The sequence below is a fragment of the Nyctereutes procyonoides genome, unplaced genomic scaffold (genome assembly GCF_905146905.1).
Source record: "Nyctereutes procyonoides isolate TBG_1078 unplaced genomic scaffold, NYPRO_anot_genome, whole genome shotgun sequence".
In the NCBI taxonomy this organism is placed as follows: domain Eukaryota; kingdom Metazoa; phylum Chordata; class Mammalia; order Carnivora; family Canidae; genus Nyctereutes; species Nyctereutes procyonoides.
Genome location: NW_026575126.1, coordinates 14953387 through 14972722, shown reverse-complemented (window position 1 = coordinate 14972722; position 19336 = coordinate 14953387). Strand labels below are relative to the sequence as shown.

General features: G+C 41.2%; 1 protein-coding gene across 1 annotated transcript; it reads left to right on the top strand.

The window, feature by feature from the left end:
- The first annotated feature begins 5002 nt into the window (after nucleotides 1–5002).
- CUNH1orf52 (chromosome unknown C1orf52 homolog) lies at nucleotides 5003–12962 on the top strand. Its single transcript, XM_055341271.1, has 3 exons — nucleotides 5003–5303; nucleotides 5970–6168; nucleotides 12460–12962. The coding sequence occupies exons 1-3, from the start codon at nucleotides 5028–5030 to the stop codon at nucleotides 12531–12533; spliced, it is 549 nt and encodes a 182-aa protein (XP_055197246.1). The 5' UTR covers nucleotides 5003–5027; the 3' UTR covers nucleotides 12534–12962.
- The last annotated feature ends 6374 nt before the right edge of the window (nucleotides 12963–19336 follow it).

Genomic DNA, 19336 nt, shown 5'->3' with positions numbered 1-19336 from the left:
CTGAGAGGAGAGAATCCTCCAGCAGTCTCCCCACTGAGCTTGGACTCGGATGCAGGGCTTGATTCTGTGACCCTGAGATCATAACCTGAGCCAAAATCAAGAGTCAGACTCTTAACCGACTGAGACACTGAGGCCCCCCAGTTCTATGGGTTTTGTTAAATGCGTAAAGTCATCTATCCACCAGTATGATATCATACAGGACAGTTTCACTGCCCTAAAAATTTCCTGTGTTCCACTTACTCATCTCTTCCTTTTCCCTCCCCCTTCCAACCCTGGCAACCACTGATCCTTTTATTGTCTCTGTGGTTTTGTTTTTTCCAAAATGTCACGTAGTTGGAATCATATGTAGCCCAAGTAGTATGTGGCCTAAGTTTTCTCCATGTCTATTCATGGTGAACACACCTCTTACTTTTGGTCAGTATGTTGGTCTTAGTGCAAGGTCAAACACTGGCAAATTAGGAACAGGCCAGAATAATGGCAAATTTTTGTTTTGTTTCAATTTTTTTTAAGAAGTGTTTTGGCTCTGGGATTTGGGGATTTGTTTATTTTGATACATTTTGTTAAATTTTAACTAATTACCAATCTTTTGTGTTTAGTGATTTCTGTCCCCTGTTTTAAAATTTTTTTCATCTCTCAGTGTCATGATGGTATTTTCCTATGTTTTTTTTCTGGAAACTTAGTTATTTTAGTTTCATAATTGGCCATATAATTCATTATGAAGTGATTTCTATGTATGGTGTAAGGTAGAAGCCAAGTTTTACAGGTGCTGGCTTTTAACCTAAGCAATTTCAAAGGGAGCAGAAAGTTCTAGGCTCTGGTCTTATCTTGTATCAGTGGATAAATATATACACTTTTGATTTTGGCGAAAAAAAGCAAACCAAGAAGCAAATCAATCTATAGTTGTTGAGTGTAAACTTATGAAGGCTATCTGAAAGGAGAGCTAAAACAAACTCAGGATAAAGTAAATGACTCAAAATCACACAACTTTTTAGGATAAAAATATTTGGCTCCACAGTCCATGCTCTTTCCATAACTCCATCCTCTTCTTAGCATTTCTTACATGACAGGAAGTTAAGAGTGGGGATTATGTATTTTTTCAGTCATTAGTTTAGTGATTATCGAGTATCTATTCTAGGTGTTGGAGATACAGTGATAAAGTCTGTGTCCTCAAAAAATTCACATTCTAGCTGGGGAAGATAAAATATAAACATGGAGACCTAGGTAATTCTAGTTGCCATGGATACAAATAGGGCATGTGTGAGTTAAAACATAACTTGGGAAAGAGTATAGGTAGCACCATCAGGGAAGTCCTCTCAGACCAGGTGGCAGTTGAGCTGAGATGTATCCAAAAGACACAGAAACCAGCTTAAAGGGGCTCCCACAGGCCAAATCCAGAATAATTTCAACATCAAAATAAATAATAATAGTTTAGGGCAGCCCAGGTGGCTCTGGTTTAGCACTGCCTTTAGCCCAGGGCCTGATCCTGGAGACCTGGGATCGAGTCCCACATCAGGCACCCTGCATGGAGCCGGCTTCTCCCTCTGCTTGTGTCTCTGCCTCTCTCTCTTTCTCTCTGTCTCTCATGAATAAATAAATACAATCTTTTAAAAAATAATAATAGTTTATAGATCATTGGATAAAATAAGAAACCATGAGTCCATGCTAATATAAATAAATGGACAAATAATGTGATGAAGAATGGGATATTGACCTAGGCTCAAATATCTCCCTACAAAACATTTATTAATTACAAAGGCCAAAAGTAACTTGATGGTAGAAAAGCCTGCCAGATACTTCCTTAAACAAAAGATCAGGGGCACCTGGCTGTCTCAGCTGGTAGAGCATGTGACTCTTGATCTTGGGGTTGTGAGTTTGAGCCCCACGTTGGGTGTAGAGACTACTTAAAGTCCTTTAAAAAATGGTTAAAATCATCAGTACTGAAGCAAATGAAATCACATGCCTACTGATTGGATGCAATGAGAAGAACACACCACCACTTTCATAATATTCTTTTTTTTTTAAAGGATTTTATTTATTCAACAGAGAGAGAGCACAAGCAGGTGGAGCGGCAGGGAGAGGGAAAAGCAGGCTTCCCCCTGAGCAGAGGGCTCAATGTGGGCCTTGACGCCAGGATCATGACCTGAGCTGAAGCCAGACATTCAACCAACTGAGCCACCTAGGTGCCCCCAGTTTCATGATATTCTTAAAGATTTGTAACCTGCATTTCATCACCAAGACAAATTGAGGCATCTTCTACAAGATAACTGTTCTATAATCTTAATGTCAAGATCATGAATGTTAGACTGAAAGGCCATTTCAGGTTGAAGGAGATGAAGAGACATGGCCACTGAATACAATGCATGAATCTAAACAACTTTAAAGATTATTAAATGTTATGAAAATTAGCAAGCAAGAAAGAAGAATAGTAGAGGTTGAATTGGTAATAAGTGTTTGGACTCAGACTATATTTTAAATTTGAAATGATAAGACTTAGTGACTTTTGACTTGAGCATCTGCTGTAATTTGGGGTGCCTGGCTGGCATAGTCTATAGAGCTTATGACTCTTGATCTCAGGGTCATGAGTTCAAGCCCCACGTTGGGTGCAGAGATTACTCACAAGTAATGGTAATACTGCTTCTCCCTCTGCCTATGTCTCTGCCTCTTTCTGTGTGTCTTTCATGAATAAATAAAATATTTTTTTAAAAAAAGAGCCACAAGATACACGTGGTTATCTTAATATCAGTTTTACTCAATAACGTCATTTTAAATATTTTTATATATTAACTAAAAGCTGTATTAGAGACTAGTATATAAAATTTGCATACATTTTCAAAATATTATACTATATGCCCCCAAGATTTTATGTTCATGGGGCTCCAGGCCACACTGTATCAGTTTTACCTATGGAGGGGTTGGAGATTGAGGTCAGCCATACAGGCAATCAACTTATCCGGGATCCCTGGGTGGCGCAGCGGTTTGGCGCCTGCCTTTGGCCCAGGGCGCGATCCTGGAGACCCGGGATCGAATCCCACGTCGGGCTCCCGGTGCATGGAACCTGCTTCTCCCTCTGCCTGTGTCTCTGCCTCTCTGTCTCTCTCTGTGTGACTATCATGAATAAATAAATAAAATCTTTAAAAAAAAAAAAAACACTGGACACCAAGGCTTGGGTGAATCTCCTGGTTAGCAATACTCCATGCATACTATCACATATCTTTGTTAATACCATCTACACGTTTATGGGGAAAGGACATTGGAAGCTCTGTGTGTGGAAATCTGGGCTCTACCCCTTGCTCCTCTTTCTTTGGCCGATTTTAATCTGTATCCCTTTGCTGCAATAAACCACAAGCAAAAGTAAAATAGCTCCCAGTGAGTTTTGGGAGTCCTTTTAGCAAAAACTTGCAATTGGTGTCAGAAGTGAGGATGGTTTTGGGTACCCCCAAACTTTGCATTTTGGGACCATCATCTTCCTCTGTCAACACAGGTATCTGGATGGAAAATTTTGAGAGAACACCTAGAACTACACACTTCTAAGTTATCGTAACCCACATTATTTATGGATCATCTACTCAGCGAAAGGCACTGAGCTGGGGTACCAGGAATATAAAACTGAATGAAACACAGTCCGGCTCCTCCACCTGGAAAAGAGGAGTGAACAAGACAGACCCTATCTCTGCCCCCTGGAGCCTGCCTCCCACAGGAACAGCAAATCATGAAGGAGTGTATCGTCTGAAGGAGCTGTCCTCCTTCCCTGGGGTCTGTAAACGTTTCCAAACAGTTTTATCACTTTCATTTAAGTATCACTCCCTCTTAGATCACCAGGAGAAGTCCAAGATTTCTAGTTTCCTTGGTGACTAGGTTACATCATTTACTGAGACAGGGAACACATACAGAAACAAGTCATAAGGAAAGACAAGCTACTGATCTAGTAAGTGGGTGTCTGAGGCCCCCGCAGGATGTCCACATGGAAAGTTTACGAGCCAAGTGGAGGTCTGGTCCAGAGGATGGATGGAAAGATTGCGGTTGGAGACCCAGATTCGGGAGCCACAAACAGAAGGGAGTTAAGGTCATGGAAAGAGATGGGCTGACTCGCAACTTTGAGTTGCCCTGTACAAAATTGAGAAGCGTTGCTGAAAGATGGTATAATACGTTGGGAAACACCACGTACACTGCAAAGCAAAACTGAAAAGAGCCTGAAAAGGAGAAGCCAGAGTTTGGAAGCCGCGCTGAGCAGCGAGATAGAACCCAAGAGGAATTTCACCAAAGATAGTTGTTCAGAGCCCACGTGGGACTTGGTCAAGCCGGGAGGATTTAGTCTGTGACTTGATTAAGTCCACCACCCATAGAGGGCTTGCAGGATGACTGAGGGAAGCAAGCACACGGAGACTAATTTTCATTTTGACGAGGAGATGCAGTGGGATCAGAAAGAAATGCTGGCGTCCCCGGGGCAATGGTTAAGGTGGAGTGGCAGTAAAAAAAAAAAAAAAAAAAAAAAATTCTATGTCTTGTGTGCCTTTATTTACTTCTTTAAAGATTTTATTCATTCATGAGAGACACATGGAGAGAGAGGCAGAGACACAGGCAGAGGGAGAAGCAGGCTCCGTGCAGGGAGCCCGACGTGGGACTCGATCCCGGGTCTCCAGGATCACGCCCTGGGCCGAAGGCAGGCGCTCCACCGCCCAGCCACCCGGGCGTCCCTCTCAGGTGCCTTTAATAGACTCCTACTGACTTTGATATTGAAAACTTGAAATTTGATATTGAAATTTGAAAGTTCGGTTGGGACCAGGGCTTCGGGACGTGCCTCTTCCCGGGGCTCCAGGAGGGCGCACAAGCAGCCCCGCCCCGCTGGGAAGCGAGCGCTCCCGCCTCCAGCCCCGGGCTCCGGTCCGGCTGCAGGAGCGCGGCGCGGCCGTCAGGGGGCGCAGGCCCCGCGGCTCTACCGCAAGACTCGGGGCGGAGCCAACCGCGGGGCGGGCCCTGGAGCAGCTTCCGGCTTCCGGCCGGGCCCGCGGTCGTCGCGCGCAGCCGTCATGGCGGCGGAGGAGAAGGACCCTCTGAGCTACTTCGCGGCTTACGGCAGCAGCAGCTCCGGCTCCTCGGGCGAGGAGGATAACAGCGAGCCGGAGGAAGCAAGCCGCAGGGCCCCAGGTCCTGCGAAGGCGGCGGGCGGCTGCGGGAACGAGGCGGAGAAGCGGCTGCCGGGCCCCGACGAACTGTTCCGGAGCGTGACTCGCCCGGCCTTTCTCTACAATCCGCTCAACAAGCAGATAGACTGGGAGAGGCACGTCGTCAAGGCGCCCGAGGAGGTGAGGCTCCCGACCCGGTTTCCGGTCGTGGCCCCGGCCTCCGCCCCCTGCCTCCTCAGCCCGCTCCTGGGGACCGGCCGGTCGTCCCCTCACACGCAGTCACGCCCTGCGGGACGCCGCCCCGCCCCCCTCCGGCCCCGGGGAGCCCGGGCCCCCTCCCCCCAGCCTGGTGGGTGTCAGCCCGGCCCGCAGCCCCCGCCCCCTGGTGAGGAGACCCAGACCTCCGCGCTCGGTGCCCCGACCCCGCGCTGCGAGGACTAACGGTGGTGACTCCCCCGCCCCCCCCCGCTGCAGCTTCTCCCCGAGACCCCTTCCCTTTGACGCCGAAGTTGCCTGCGGTGCTGCCTCCAAGACAGTGTCTGCTGCAGCCTCCTGAAGGGGTCAGCCTTGGCGTAGTATCTCTGAGACTGGATTCTTCTTTGGTAACTAAAAGTTATTAGCTTTATTCGTATAGGGAACCCTTTGGCTTTTTCACTTAACAGTATTGTGGTTTTTGATGGAAAAGAAATGTGTCTTTAAGCCTTAAACGAAAATTTAAAAAAAAAAAAAAAGAAAAAAAGTCAGCCTGAACAATGAGCGGACGGCAGGGAGGTGCATGCGCCCCTACGGATGGATTGTTAGGAACCCCGGTTCGTCACGGTGCTTCTTAATGTGTTTGCTTAACAGCCTCCCAAGGAGTTCAAAATCTGGAAGTCAAACTATGTACCACCTCCAGAGACCTACACTACTGAGAAGAGACCTCCCCCGCCAGAGCTGGATATGGCAATAAAATGGTCCAACATCTATGAGGACAATGGCGATGATGCCCCACAGAACGCTAAGAAGGCGAGGCTGCTGCCCGAAGGGGAGGAGACCGTGGAATCAGGTAAGGCAAGTCAGACCCCCTAGAAAATACCTTTGGGTCCCCGTGACAAGTTTAAAAAACAAGGAGACACTCAACGAGTGAAATTTAAATTCAGCGACTGCACAAATTTAGTTTTGTCACGACTGTGTACGAGCTTTTGCTGTGTATGTTAGGATTCGTGTGTGATGATCGCTTTTGCTGTAGCTTTGAGAAGGATTTGTGTAAAGTCGGCTCTGAAGCGAATCTCGGAAAGCTCAACCAGTAGTAGTATCTACTGTGTTTTAGAGAAAAAAAATAATAATGATAATTGTAAGTTCTTCAGGCTTTAGAGTGAAATCTCTGACAGTCTCAACCAGGAGTATATATGTGATTTATGGTGCCTTATTAAAACAGAGCCAGCTAACTCAGCGGTTTAGTGCCGCCTTCAGCCTGGGGCCTGAACCTGGGGACCTGGGATTGAGTCCCAGGTCGGGCTCCCTGCATGGAGCCTGCTTCTCCCTCTGCCTGTGTCTCTCTGCCTGTCTCTGTCTCTGTCTCTCTCTCTCTCTCTCTGTGTGTGTGTCTCTCATTAATAAAATCTTAAAAAAAAAAAAAAACAGAGCCAGCTAATTCATGGATCCTTTCTTGTGATTGCAGCTTTGAAGAGCTAAAGGCTTCATTTTATATTAAAGTAGTTGTGGTTTAAAGCCAAAATTAGTGTGACAAATGAAGTTAATTGAGTCTTACGACATAGTAGTAATAGGAAGATAATGACTTAGTTGTTGACTTGTTTGTATCATAATTTCCTCTCATATTTAGAGTATAGGTAACCACAGTAATCTCTGCTTACACGCTTTAAACCAGCTCCCCAATTCCATCCTTCAACACTGCAGCTAGTGATCACTTTCTAGAAGTCATGTCTGATTATGTAATTCACCTGCTTAAAATCCTTCACCAGCATAGAGTCCAAGCCCTCTGATAGGTCCTGCCTTTCTCTCCACTTTCAATTCGAACAGTGCTTTTTCTAGCACTTTAAGATCTTAAACTTGAAAACTGAATAGACCGTACTATCTTATGGTTCCCTGACATTTTTTTTTTTAGTTCAGAAAGTTCTTCCTTCCCTCTTTGGCTGATATCACACATTCATCCTTCAAAATCCAATTCAAGGAAGAAAAAAATATTAGCATCTACCTCAAATTATTTGCTCCTTTATACTCTGTATGTGCTAATGCGGTTGATTGCATTTATCATCCTTTGTGAGATTATTTGTTCCTAAGTCTATCTCCTTTATGAAAATGAGTTCCTTTACAGTTTGTAGTACATTTTAAGTATTCAGTGAGTCATAGTTGAATTGGACTAAATATTTGGACCACCATTTTTATGAAACATGCCAGCTAAACAAATTTCTTATGTTCTCATAAATCAAGGGCTACTTACTTAGTTCCTTTTACAACCAGCAGAAGGTATTAAGAAAAAGAATGACTAACTGGTAGGAGCTCCTCAGTTTTGATTCTACTTGGCCTTTCCATTTCTTTCACTGATTTTCCGGCATGGATTAGAAGTCACTAATGAAGGCATATATTTAGTAAATGGCATCCTTTTAGAGATGCCAAATGAAGTTGGCATTTAAAGTATTGGGACACCTGGGTGGCTCCGCCTTCTGCTCAGGGCGTGACCCCTGGGTCCGGGGATCAAGTCCTGCATCAGGCTCTCCGCAGGGAGCCTGGTTCTCCCCCTGCCTACGTCTTTCTTTGTTTCTCCTGAATAAGTAAATAAAAACTTTAAAAAATAAATGATAAAATACCTTATATTGCATAGCATTTTATGTAATTAATAAAAACCTTTTTGCATAAATAATGTTTATTTTATTTTTTTAAAAGATTTTATTTATTCATAGAGACAGAGAGAGACAGAGACACACAGGCAGAGGGAGGAGCAGGCTCCATGCAGGAAGCCCAACGTGGGACTCAATCCCAGATCTCCAGGATCACACCCCAGGCTGCAGGGGGCGCTAAACCGCTGCACCACCAGGGCTGCCCTGCATAAATAATGTTTAATTCTTACAACATGTGAAACCAGATAGGGAAATGTGGAAATGAGAGTTTAATGTGGCTTGTACATGGTCACAAAACTAGAAAATGCCAAGCTGTAAAATAGGAACTTTGACACAGTTTTTAAAATTTACTGTTCTTAACAACCTAGTACAGAAGTGTTACATGATTCTTTATTACTACTTTATAGACAAAGAAATAATCTCAGATTAAAGAACTGGCCTAAGGAAATTCACACATTTATAAAGAGTCAAAATTAGGGATCCCTGGGTGGCTCAGCGATTTAGCGCCTGCCTTCGGCCCAGGGCGTGGTCCCGGCATCCCACGATCAAGTCCCACATTGGGCTCCCTGCAGGGAGCCTGCTTCTCCCTCTACCTGTGTTTCTGCCTCTCTCTTTCTCTGTCTCTCTGTCTCTGTCTCTCTGTCTCTCTCTCTCTCTCTCTCTCATGAATAGATAAATATTTTAAAAAATCAGAAAAACATCCCACATATATGAACACTATGACTGAACATTAAGATACTTGTTCATAAGAATGAAGAAAAACCAAAGATCTGAGGACTAGCAAAATAATTCTTTAAAAACTTAAAGTATCGGGGCACTGGGTAGCTCAGTGGTTGAGCATCTGCCTTTGGCTCAGGTCGTGATCCTGAGGTCCCAGTGATGGGAGTCCCATGTCAGGCTCCCTGCCTGGAGCCTGTTTCTCCCTCTGCCTGTTTCTCTGCCCCCCCCCCCCCCACGAATGAATGAATAAAATTAAAAATAAAAAAAGAGGCAAAATTAGAGTTCAAATTCAGGCCTTTAAATGGAAATGATGCCTCTTTAAGCTGCGGTTTATTCTGTTGATGTTTTTGCAAGCTGTAGTGCTCCAGTAGTAGTAGCTGTTCTGTAGGAAGTAGGATCACTAGAGTTGATACTTAAACTAGGGTAATATAGGCTGGTGTTCCATTGTTGTTGCTATATGGAAATGGTGAGGATTCTATACTAGGACAAACAAGCGGAAAAAATTCTTTTTTCCAGCTTGCCTATTGCATCCAAATAGAACAAGTTCCAAATATGTGGCAAATAATACTGTTATTCTCGTAATTTCTGTTCTTTTGATTATATGATGGTCCTCCACCAGAAAGTATACAGATGATATCAAATGACGAATGGACCCACTGTTCAGACAGTTTAAAACTGGATTATAAAGTTAAAAAAGATAATCCTGAAATCTTTAATTTGGACTCTAATGTTGGTTATTGAATATAACTATCTTCTTTTTTAGATACTTTACTGTTTTTGTTTTTTAAGATTTTATTTATTAGAGAGCATACTCTCAAGCAGGGGGAGAGGCAAAGGGAGAGGGAGTAGACTCTGCACTGAGCAAGGAATCTGATGCTGGAGTCCATCCCAGGACCCCAAGATCATGACCTTAGCCGAACGAAGACAGATGTTTAACCGACTGAGCCACCCAGATGCCCTAATACTTTCCTTTTTAGAAGTGATTTATGCTATTTCAGAATCCCATACCATGTTTACAAAGTCACTATAAAATCAGTCATTTTTTTATCTGTATTTTTTGACATACAAAATATCTTATTTAAGAAATTCTATACTTGGGACACCTGGGTGGCTCAGTGATTTAGCGTCTGCTTTTGGTTCAGGTCGTGATCCTGGGGTCCTGGGATGGAGTCCCACATAAGGCTCCCCACAGAGAGCCTGCTTCTTCTTCTGCCTGTGTCTCTGCCTCTCTCTATGTTTCTCATAAATAAATAAATAAAATCTTTAAAAAAATAAATTCCATACTCTTAAATTATCTAATTTTTAGCTTATGAAAATATTTTTATTATTCCTACACATTTTTTGTACTTCGCCCTTTTTTTTGCCAGTTAACTCTTCCAGTTTTGTTTTGTTTTTTAAGAGCTGGGAAAGATTCAAAACTCATCCAGGCTTGCTACTTACCAGTGCTTCTTGTTTGGTAACTGTGAAATGCAGATCAGTAAGGCTTAGATATTATTGACATGTACTTACCCACGAAATCCAAGTAAAGTAGCTAATCTTTTTTCTTTTTTTTAAGAATTTAGAAAGTTCATATTAATAATGTAAACTTATTTACCTCAGGTGGTATGAATTCCATAATAGAAACATTTTTTCCTTACTAATGCATTTGTAATATATGGCACAGAATAGAAACTCAATCTTGATAAATGAACATTTCAGGGTGGTTTGGTTTCCTTTTTCTTGCTATAGTTTTTAAGGCAATGCCTTGTTGTATCACTAGGTGGCATCAGTTCCTGTTCAAATTACAGATAGGAAATGATTTTTTCCCACCCTGGTAATTTGTATTTTTTGCTAATTCAGTAAATTTATTTAGATTTGCCAGAATAATAGCAGAGGTATCTCACAGTCATCTTTTTAATAATATGTCAACAGTGGATTTTACAGCATAGCTAGTAATTTCAATTTTTAAACTATGATGATAATCTCAAAGTCAAGCAATGATGTTAAACTCCAGTTAAAAAACAAACGCCTTAAAAAAAAAAAAAAAAACGCCTTGGGGATGCCTGGGTGGCTCAGCGGTGCATGATTCTGGGATTGGGAATCGAGTCCCACATTGGGCTCCTTGCAGGGAGCCGGCTTCTCCCTCTATGTCTCTGTCTCCATCTCTCTCTCTCTCTCATGAATAAATAAATAAAATATTTAAAAAATAAACAAACACCTTAATGTGCCTGAGTGGCTCAGTTGGTTAAGCAGCTGCTTTTGGCTCAGGTCATTATTCAGGAGTCCCAGGATGAGCCCTGCATACCATTCCCCACTCAGTCCAGAGTCTGCTTCTCCCTCTGACCCTTCCCCTTCTCATGCGCACGCTCTCTCTCTCTCTCTCTCTCTCTCACTCAAGTAAATAAAATCTTCAAAAACAAAAAGAACAAAGGCCTTGGCTTATTTGAGCTGTGTGCCGTATCAGTTGATTTGTATATTATGTTTATGTATACATGATAAACTACTGGTTAAAACTAAGAATCTGGGGCAGCCCTGGTGGCTCAGCGGTTTAGCACCACCTGCAGCCCGGGGTGTGATCCTGGAGACCCAGGATCGAGTCCCACTTCGGCTCCCTGCTTGGAGCCTGCTTCTCCCTCTGCCTGTGTCTCTGCCTCTCTCTGTGTGTCTCTATGAATAAATAAATAAATAAATATTAAAAAAAAAACTAAGAATCTGTAAATTCTTAGGGGATGGTTCATTGATTTGAATTTTATTTTATCTTGCTGCCTATGTAAATCCTTAAATGCTTTATGAAATATATGAATAACATCGCCATATTGTGCTTGAAGATGAAGATGTGTGTATCATCTGCTGTTGATTCTAATAATTCTCCGCATCAACAAAGGAGATATTCTGAGTATGGTAGTGTTAGTAGAAGGGAATTGAAGGCTTAGGTTGTAAATGTATTTGCTCCATAAGGAGTTTATGGTGTGATATAAGCAGCTTTCCCCCAATTTTTAATTTTTATTATTTTTATTAAGTAAGCTCTATTCCCAATGTGAGGCTTGAACTCAAAACCCCAAGATCAAGAGTTGCATGCTCCACTGACTGAGCCAGCCAGGCACTGCAGCTTCCCATTATTTTAATATGAAGGTCCCTTTCAACATCAGAATATTTTATAGATCACCACAGGATAGTTGTTGAACTTTGGCTATCTGTTGTTTGGTTGAGAAAATAAAGCCAAAAGTGCAGTGAATCCAATAATGTGCTTAAAATAAATTTGTATTTTAAAATTTATAACTTCTACATGTTACTCTGTCTTTATGGAGTTCTTAACATAAAGCCACACATATGTTCAGAAAGAATACAGCGGTGAAACATCTGCCTGTGAGTGCTTTTTAAATTTCGAAATATAAGGGGGGAGGGGCTAAAAATAGGAAAGGGAGTTTTGCAGAGAGAGAAAGCAGATTAGAAGAGAAAGAACAGCCGATGGTCGCTTAAATAATGTCATGGTTAGATTGATACACTTCTTTGGTAAAAAGAATAGAAATGTGTCTATCTTTACAACATGTAGATTATTTAAATATATACAAGGTGTATACTGTAGAATATTTGGGAATAGCTTTTTTTCAGAACAAGTCTGATTTTCTCATTTTAAACTCATTTTAAACATTTAAATATAGGACTAAAAGGTCGCTTAATTTTTAGTTTTTATTAGGGAACTGAAAGAAATGAGGATAATGATTTTTGTCTAAAGTCAATGAAATTTTAATACTTTTTTAAAAAAATTACTGATTGAAACTTTTTCTTTCCTGTTAAAGATGATGAAAAAGATGAGCATACTTCTAAAAAGCGCAAAGTAGAACCAGGAGAACCAACAAAGAAGAAAAAGTAGAAAACAACAAATGACAAGAATTTCTGGACTGCAAAACTTGTTGAAACGGTTTTTTTGGGCAGATTAAGTTGACGTTTTAAATTATTATGAAACAACACCTCCATGAAAGAACATGTTAATTAATAATAAGTATTGCTGTGGGAACTGTCCACTGTAGAATTCATTTTTTTATTTAAAACTTTATTTAAAACTCAAGTGGTGATTTGTGATTGTGAAATTGACAACACATGGAAGCATTCTGGCTATCACAGAATTGGTGACATGCTTTGAGTTTTGTCACATGTCGACATGCCAATGTTCTATGAACCTTTTATAAAGGAATATATTTTTAAAGTAAATATATTGTAATGTACTGTGAACTTGTAGGGTGCTTTTCAGCAGTGTTTGTACAGTGTAAATAGATCATGGAAATAAAATTATTCAATATTACTATTATTGCATAGCATTAACATTTGATTATTTGTCTGTGACAGGTACCCTCTTTGCCATGTGATGTTTTAATAGTAGGTTTGACCATCTAGGGAGTGCCTCCTTTGTTCAGGTGCTTTGTGTGGATACTTTTTCTCTGATCCTCAAACAACCAGATGAAGCAGGTATTAGTGGCTTCATTTTTTAATAAAGAGAGATTAACAAAAAAAAAAAAAAGAGAGATTAACTTATCCAAGATTCCACAACGAGTGAGCAATGATTTTTGGGATTTAATTCAGGACACTTGAACTCCAAAATCATCACCCTAACCCACCTACCCAGCAAGAAGAATTTCATTGCCTTCTTGGGACTACAGATGTCATGTCTTCAGGTGCTCTTTCTGGTTAGGGAAATCTCCTTCCCTGATTGTATTCCTGCACTTTATTGAGTAAGCCTTATGTGATGGTTATTCATTAATTTCCCTGGTTAATAGTTTTCTGAAGATAAAGATTCTCTATAAAGAATTGCCAGATGTAGCAAATAAAAATACAGGAGACACCCAGTTAAATTTGAATTTTAGATAAACAACAAATAATGTTTTGAATGGGCAATATTTGGGACATACTTACACTAAAAATTTGTTTATCTGAGACTCCGATTTAACCAAGCATCTTGTGTTTTATCTGACAACACTACTTCTATTGTGTTTTTTCTATATGTCTCCTATTTGAATGCTTTGCATAGAGTGATAATCAAAATCAGCAAGGGATAGGAAATTGATAATCTTCTACAGTCCTTGATCAGTGCGGTTACTTATAGCATTTTGAACTATGAAAAGGAGAGGCTATATGTTGTATCAATCCTTCCATGAATCTTCATGCCTTTATTTTATTTATTTATTTATTTCTTAAGATTTTTTTTTGAGAGACACGGGGAGAGAGAGGCAGAGACACAGGCAGAGGGAGAAGCAGGCTCCATGTGGGACTTGATCCCAGGACTCCAGGATCACACTCTGGGCTGAAAGCAGGCTCTAAACCGCTGAGCCACCCAGGCATCCCTGTTCATGCCTTTAAGAGACCAGAGTTATTACAGGACCCTGCACATTTAGTGTATAAGAAAAATTAAAGACATTGGTCTTTAAGTTTTTTAAAAAATTTCCTCAATCCAGTTGTTTTTTTTCAATACTGGAAAAACCGTATTTGAAAAACTACAATTTTTTTTTTAATTGGGAACATGGATCAAGTAGATTAAAATTTGTAGAAGTCATTAAAAATGATGGTGCTAGCCATGGTGCTTTGTGAAATGAGGAAGGAATGTAACAGTATGATAGCTTCCAGTACATCTCAAACTTACAAAAACTATCTTCTAGCTTTATAGTTGTATGATTCCCAGAATTGAAGCAATTGGTAGGGCAAGAAACTTCTTGTTTAAAGCCTTTGTATATGAATAATTTGGAGGGCTATAGTATCATATTAGGGAGTGGCATCAAGTGATTAGTCATGACTCCAGTGTGACACCAAACTAAACAAATGGAATTATAATTGTGAGTCTGTGATTCCCAAGTCTAGAGAAACCTATTATCTGGATACATGTATTAGTGGAGCAGATATCTCAAGGAATTACAGGATTTAAAAATTAGCATGAAGGCAGACCTCACACCAAAGCCAAACAAAACCCAGCAAGCTACTTACTGTCTGGATATCTAGCCTCTTTTTACCACCCATTGGTTCAACTTCCAACTTACATCATTTAGTTTGTGACAGAACAAAACCTCACTAGATCAGTCCCTACTGATGCTTTCAGCCCCCCTTGAATGTAACACAATGGGGTTGGTGGGGAGGAATAAATACCACTTTTTTGGAAAGGGATTTGGTATTTCAGGGCAGGTAGTGGCTACACTTGTGAGCTCATTAAGCACCTGCTAGGAGATGTACACCTATGTGAATAGTGTAATTTAGGACGGGGGAGATACCCTTTAGGAAGAAGGAAGCTAAATACTTTGGAGTGGTCTGATTTTGCCATTTGTATCTCATTGGGTTTCTTTTCAAAATATGGCCAAAAAGCAGAAGGGGAAAGAGGACTCTATCTGTATTTCTTTTTTAGAGAATCCAGTCACTTGATAAAGTTGATTGTTTCCTCATCTTTAAGGAAATTAAGCCATACCAGGCATAAATGACTTTCTTTTGTGCAAGGATAAAATTTGAGAAGAACTAAGCATTTGTGGGCCATATTTTAAATTCAAAGTGTTAATAGCATTATGGAGTTTTGTGGAAAACGTTCTAGCTGGAATCAACATTACTGAGAAAATCGACACTGATTTTTAGCCATTATAATACTAATATTTGCAAACTTACAACTTTCTTGTCTAAATCCTTAATGCTGTGTAGTGCTTTTGAATTCACAAAGTTCAATCACAGTATTTTAGTTTCCAAAAACCTAATGAGGTAGGCTTTATTATTACCAAATTAGAGAAATGAGAAACCGGTCCAGCCAAAGGCAATATACCCACAAATACAAGAGTTAGCTTCAGAGCTCAGGTTAGAATCTGTAATCTCATTCTATATAAAATTTATGGAGTACTTCTGGTACAAAGCACTGTGTTAGGAACAAAGGACCCATTTTGATTTTAGCAAAATCACATTGGTAGCCATAAGGAGAAAGGACATGTAGGGACTGAGACCAGTTGCAGTAGTTCGGTAGAGCAGTATCTGCATGAGCGTAGGCATTGGCGAAGAGGCGGGTATGAGAAACTGATAATCCTTGTTAGTTGGATAATAGTGGCTGAGAGTGAGGTTTCTTTTTATTGCAAACTATTTATTTATATATATAATTAAAATGTCAGTGGGCTATAATCCAGGTTTGGACATGACCTGCACATAAAACATGTTGCCATACCATTTAGACACAAAGCCCTATTAAAGATATTTAAAAGTATCTACAGCTATCTGAATGAAAAGTCAAAATTTTGACTAATTGAAACCACAGCTGGACTTCGGTGTCACTGGTGGTATTTTGGGTTTTAGCCTTTTGTGTCCATACTGAACTGCTTCCCTACTTAGTACAGAAGTTCCAGACATTCTTACCAAAAAAAGTGTTAAATTCCCAGCAAGAGGTTTGGACGTTTCATTATATTCTAAAGCTTTCTCTCTTCTCATTACAAAGTTTTCCCAATTTGAAGCATTGCATTGCATTGTAAAAAAAAAAAAAAAAAAAAAAAAAACCCAAAAACCAAGAAGCATTTGTATGTCCAGTCCACGGAGAAGGGCGTCTGCCTGTTTTCATTGACTGAAATGACGCCTGGTACATAAGACGCACTCTACAATCCTGATTGTTGATGATGAACTGAATTTTTCACCTCTGGTTTGAGAGTGATCCTCCAGAGGCTTGTGTTTTCAGTTATATGGGCCAATAAATCTTGACAATTTAAACCAGTTTGAGTTCAGTTTTCTGTCATTTTCTATCAAAAACATCCTAATTGATGTGAAGCTCTTTTTACTCCTTGGTTTCTCGCAAGGCCCCACGCTGTCCTGGTTCTCTTCTCCATCTCTGCTCTAGCTTCTTCCTTGCCAGTTGCCCAGAACGCCAAAGTTCTCTACCCTGGTTCTCGACGATTTCAGCGGAGTTCACAGCTACCACAATTAGTAACTCTGAGGGCTCCCTATACTGTATGGCTTGCCAGAATGTTCTTGTAAAACCCTAGATTTCTGTATCCAGTTGTACATCTCAGCTTGAGTCTCAGGCCCCTCACATACTGTATGTGCAAAACCGAACACACTGTGTCAATACCCATGCCACCCACCCCTGCATTCAGTTTCTGGTTAATAGCATCACCATCAACTCAAAAACCTGCCCTCTGCCTCATTTCCCATCACATGGATTTAGTTACTAAATCCTAAAGGTTCCCTCCACTCGCTCTCACACACGTACTAATCCAGCTCTCATGAATCATTTCTAATTCCCCAGATATGCTAGTTTCATATTTCCGTGTATTCACTTGTGCCGTTTGCTTGGCCTGGCCTTTTTCCTTACTGAACTCCCTCTTACCCTCCAAGATGAGAGTCCCAAGGATGCTCTCTCTTACACACCTTGCTCAGTTTCTCCCTGTATCTGCGCCCGTCCATGGCTTTTCCCTGTGCTCAGTACTAAATAGCCAACATTCGCTGAGTGCTTACCGAAACCACTAACCGAAGGGGTAATGGATCTAAGTGCAGCTGCAACTTTTTACTGAGGCTTTTTTCAGATGCCTTTGCATTTCCCTGATACTCCTTTAAGAGGTGGATTTGAGGCTTGCCCTGCGGCTTCCTTGTTTGGCTGCCTGGAATAAACCCTTTCCTTGCTGCATACTTGTCTTAGTAATTGTCTTTGCTGTGAATCGGGCGGATGAACTTGGATCTGGTTACGTTATTATGTGCCAGGCATTGTTCTTGGTGCTTTACATGTATTAACTCATTTAATTTGATGATGTAGGTGTGAGTACTAGCCCTACGTCCCCGGGGGAAGAAAACAGGTACAGAGAGGTTAAGTGATTTGCTCCGTGTGGTGGAGCTGGGAAAGCAGACAGTCTGGCTCCAGACCCAGTGGGCCCCCTCACTGCACTGGAACGCAGGAAGGAGCACCCAAATGAAGCCATGGATTGATTTACTAATTTGTATGGTATTTCGTTCAAAGGATGTCTGACCCCTACAGGACGCTCAGAATACAAATATTTAGAGAACTAATGAATCCACAACTGGTTCACTAACCAGAGGCGTTGCATTTATTTGTTTAATGCTATGGAGGACATAGTCCATGCATAAGTGTTTTAGGAAGATTGATTGATGCATACCTCAGTGACTCAGTATCTTATTTATCGCATATTTGGAATATTTTTCATTGGAAGCCTGAAAGCAATAGAGATGAGAATATGCCCCTCTCCCTCCAAAAATACATTTTAGCTTTTCACTTGTTTTTCAAAGTCTACAGTTTTTTTAAAGCAAAGTGAAATAGCCTGAAGTCATAAATTTTGCCTCAAATTTCCCTGGCATTTTTCTAACCTTTCAAATGATGGCTGGGGTTTAGGATCCTAGCACCAGGGCGTGGAAAGGCCTCCAGAGGTCCGCCAGGACAGCTTTGCCAGAACCCTAGGAATGCCTTCCCTGTGATCTTGGCCTCTCTTTTCTAGGTTCCCAGATGAGCCCACAAAATGACAGGTTTACAGGCTGGATTTGAAAAGCCATTTCCTGTGTGTCTGAAATATTTTGGTTCCCAGGGTCTGGAACTCCCGTTTACCACTTTCTGAAAAAGAAGAAACAGAGTATTTGGTGCATATTATTGAAGCAAAAGGGCAGCTCTATTCCTGGCATAATTACCTGTCTCCGTTTCTACCCAGGACCAAAATTCTAGCAACCTTCTCTAGCACACTGGGGAGTTCGCATTAACATTTAAATTTAGAATTCCTGAGAGAAACAGCAACGGAATAACAAAACCATCTCTTCTGACTGAGGAGGTGACTTGCCTGCAAGCGAAGTTATAAGCAAGCCAACTCCGAAATAACTCCTCTGAGGCTCCTGTGCCAGGGGGAGCTTAAGATGCTTTTGCTAGTTTTTGGAGACACACTCAGATGCACACACACCAAGCATTTCACAGGCGATAGGACCGTCCTCTCTTTTTACCAAGCTCTGCCTCAGGCCTTCCCCTCCAATCCCCTCCTCAACTACAAAACATGGCCTAAGAAGCCTTAGCAGTAAAATTTCTTCTATAACATCTGGAATCCATATGTCCAATATGTAAGGCATAGAATCATTTTTTTTTCCTTTTAATTTAGGCTTAATTACTTGAGCTCAAAATCCTGCCTGCCCCTGCATCCCTCCATACCAAACTAATTAGAACAATTATCTGAGCCATCCATGGCTACAGATCTGTTAAAGCCTGTTATTGAGGTTAACAAATGAGAGGGTTAATTTCTCTAGATTGCTCCATAGTTGGCGAAGAAAGATAACAAGCCTTCACATTAGTAGGGTGCTTTTGAGTTTTCAAGCTGTTTTTTCTCGACACCAAACTGCCACCCAGGAGAAGAGCTTACTTTGGGGTTCCAGCCTGTCTGGAGGTAAGTAACTTCATTCTGACCCAAAGCACTCAGAATTCACTAGCACACGTGAAAGAGGGCCTCCTGGCCTTGCTGCTTCAAGTGTATAAAAAGGAGTTGGATACTTTTTAAAAACAAATAGGATGGCCAGGTAGTAGCCTCAGGTGCCAACTTGAAGATGTTGACTTAAAACCTTGAACAGTTAAGTGGCTTTTTCTAGATAGTTAGACCAGGCCCTGTATATTTTTAACTTAAATTCACCCAGTCACTTTGGCTAATTATAAACTACCTAGGTTTTTTTCTCTTCTTTTTCCACATTTGTGTCCCCTGT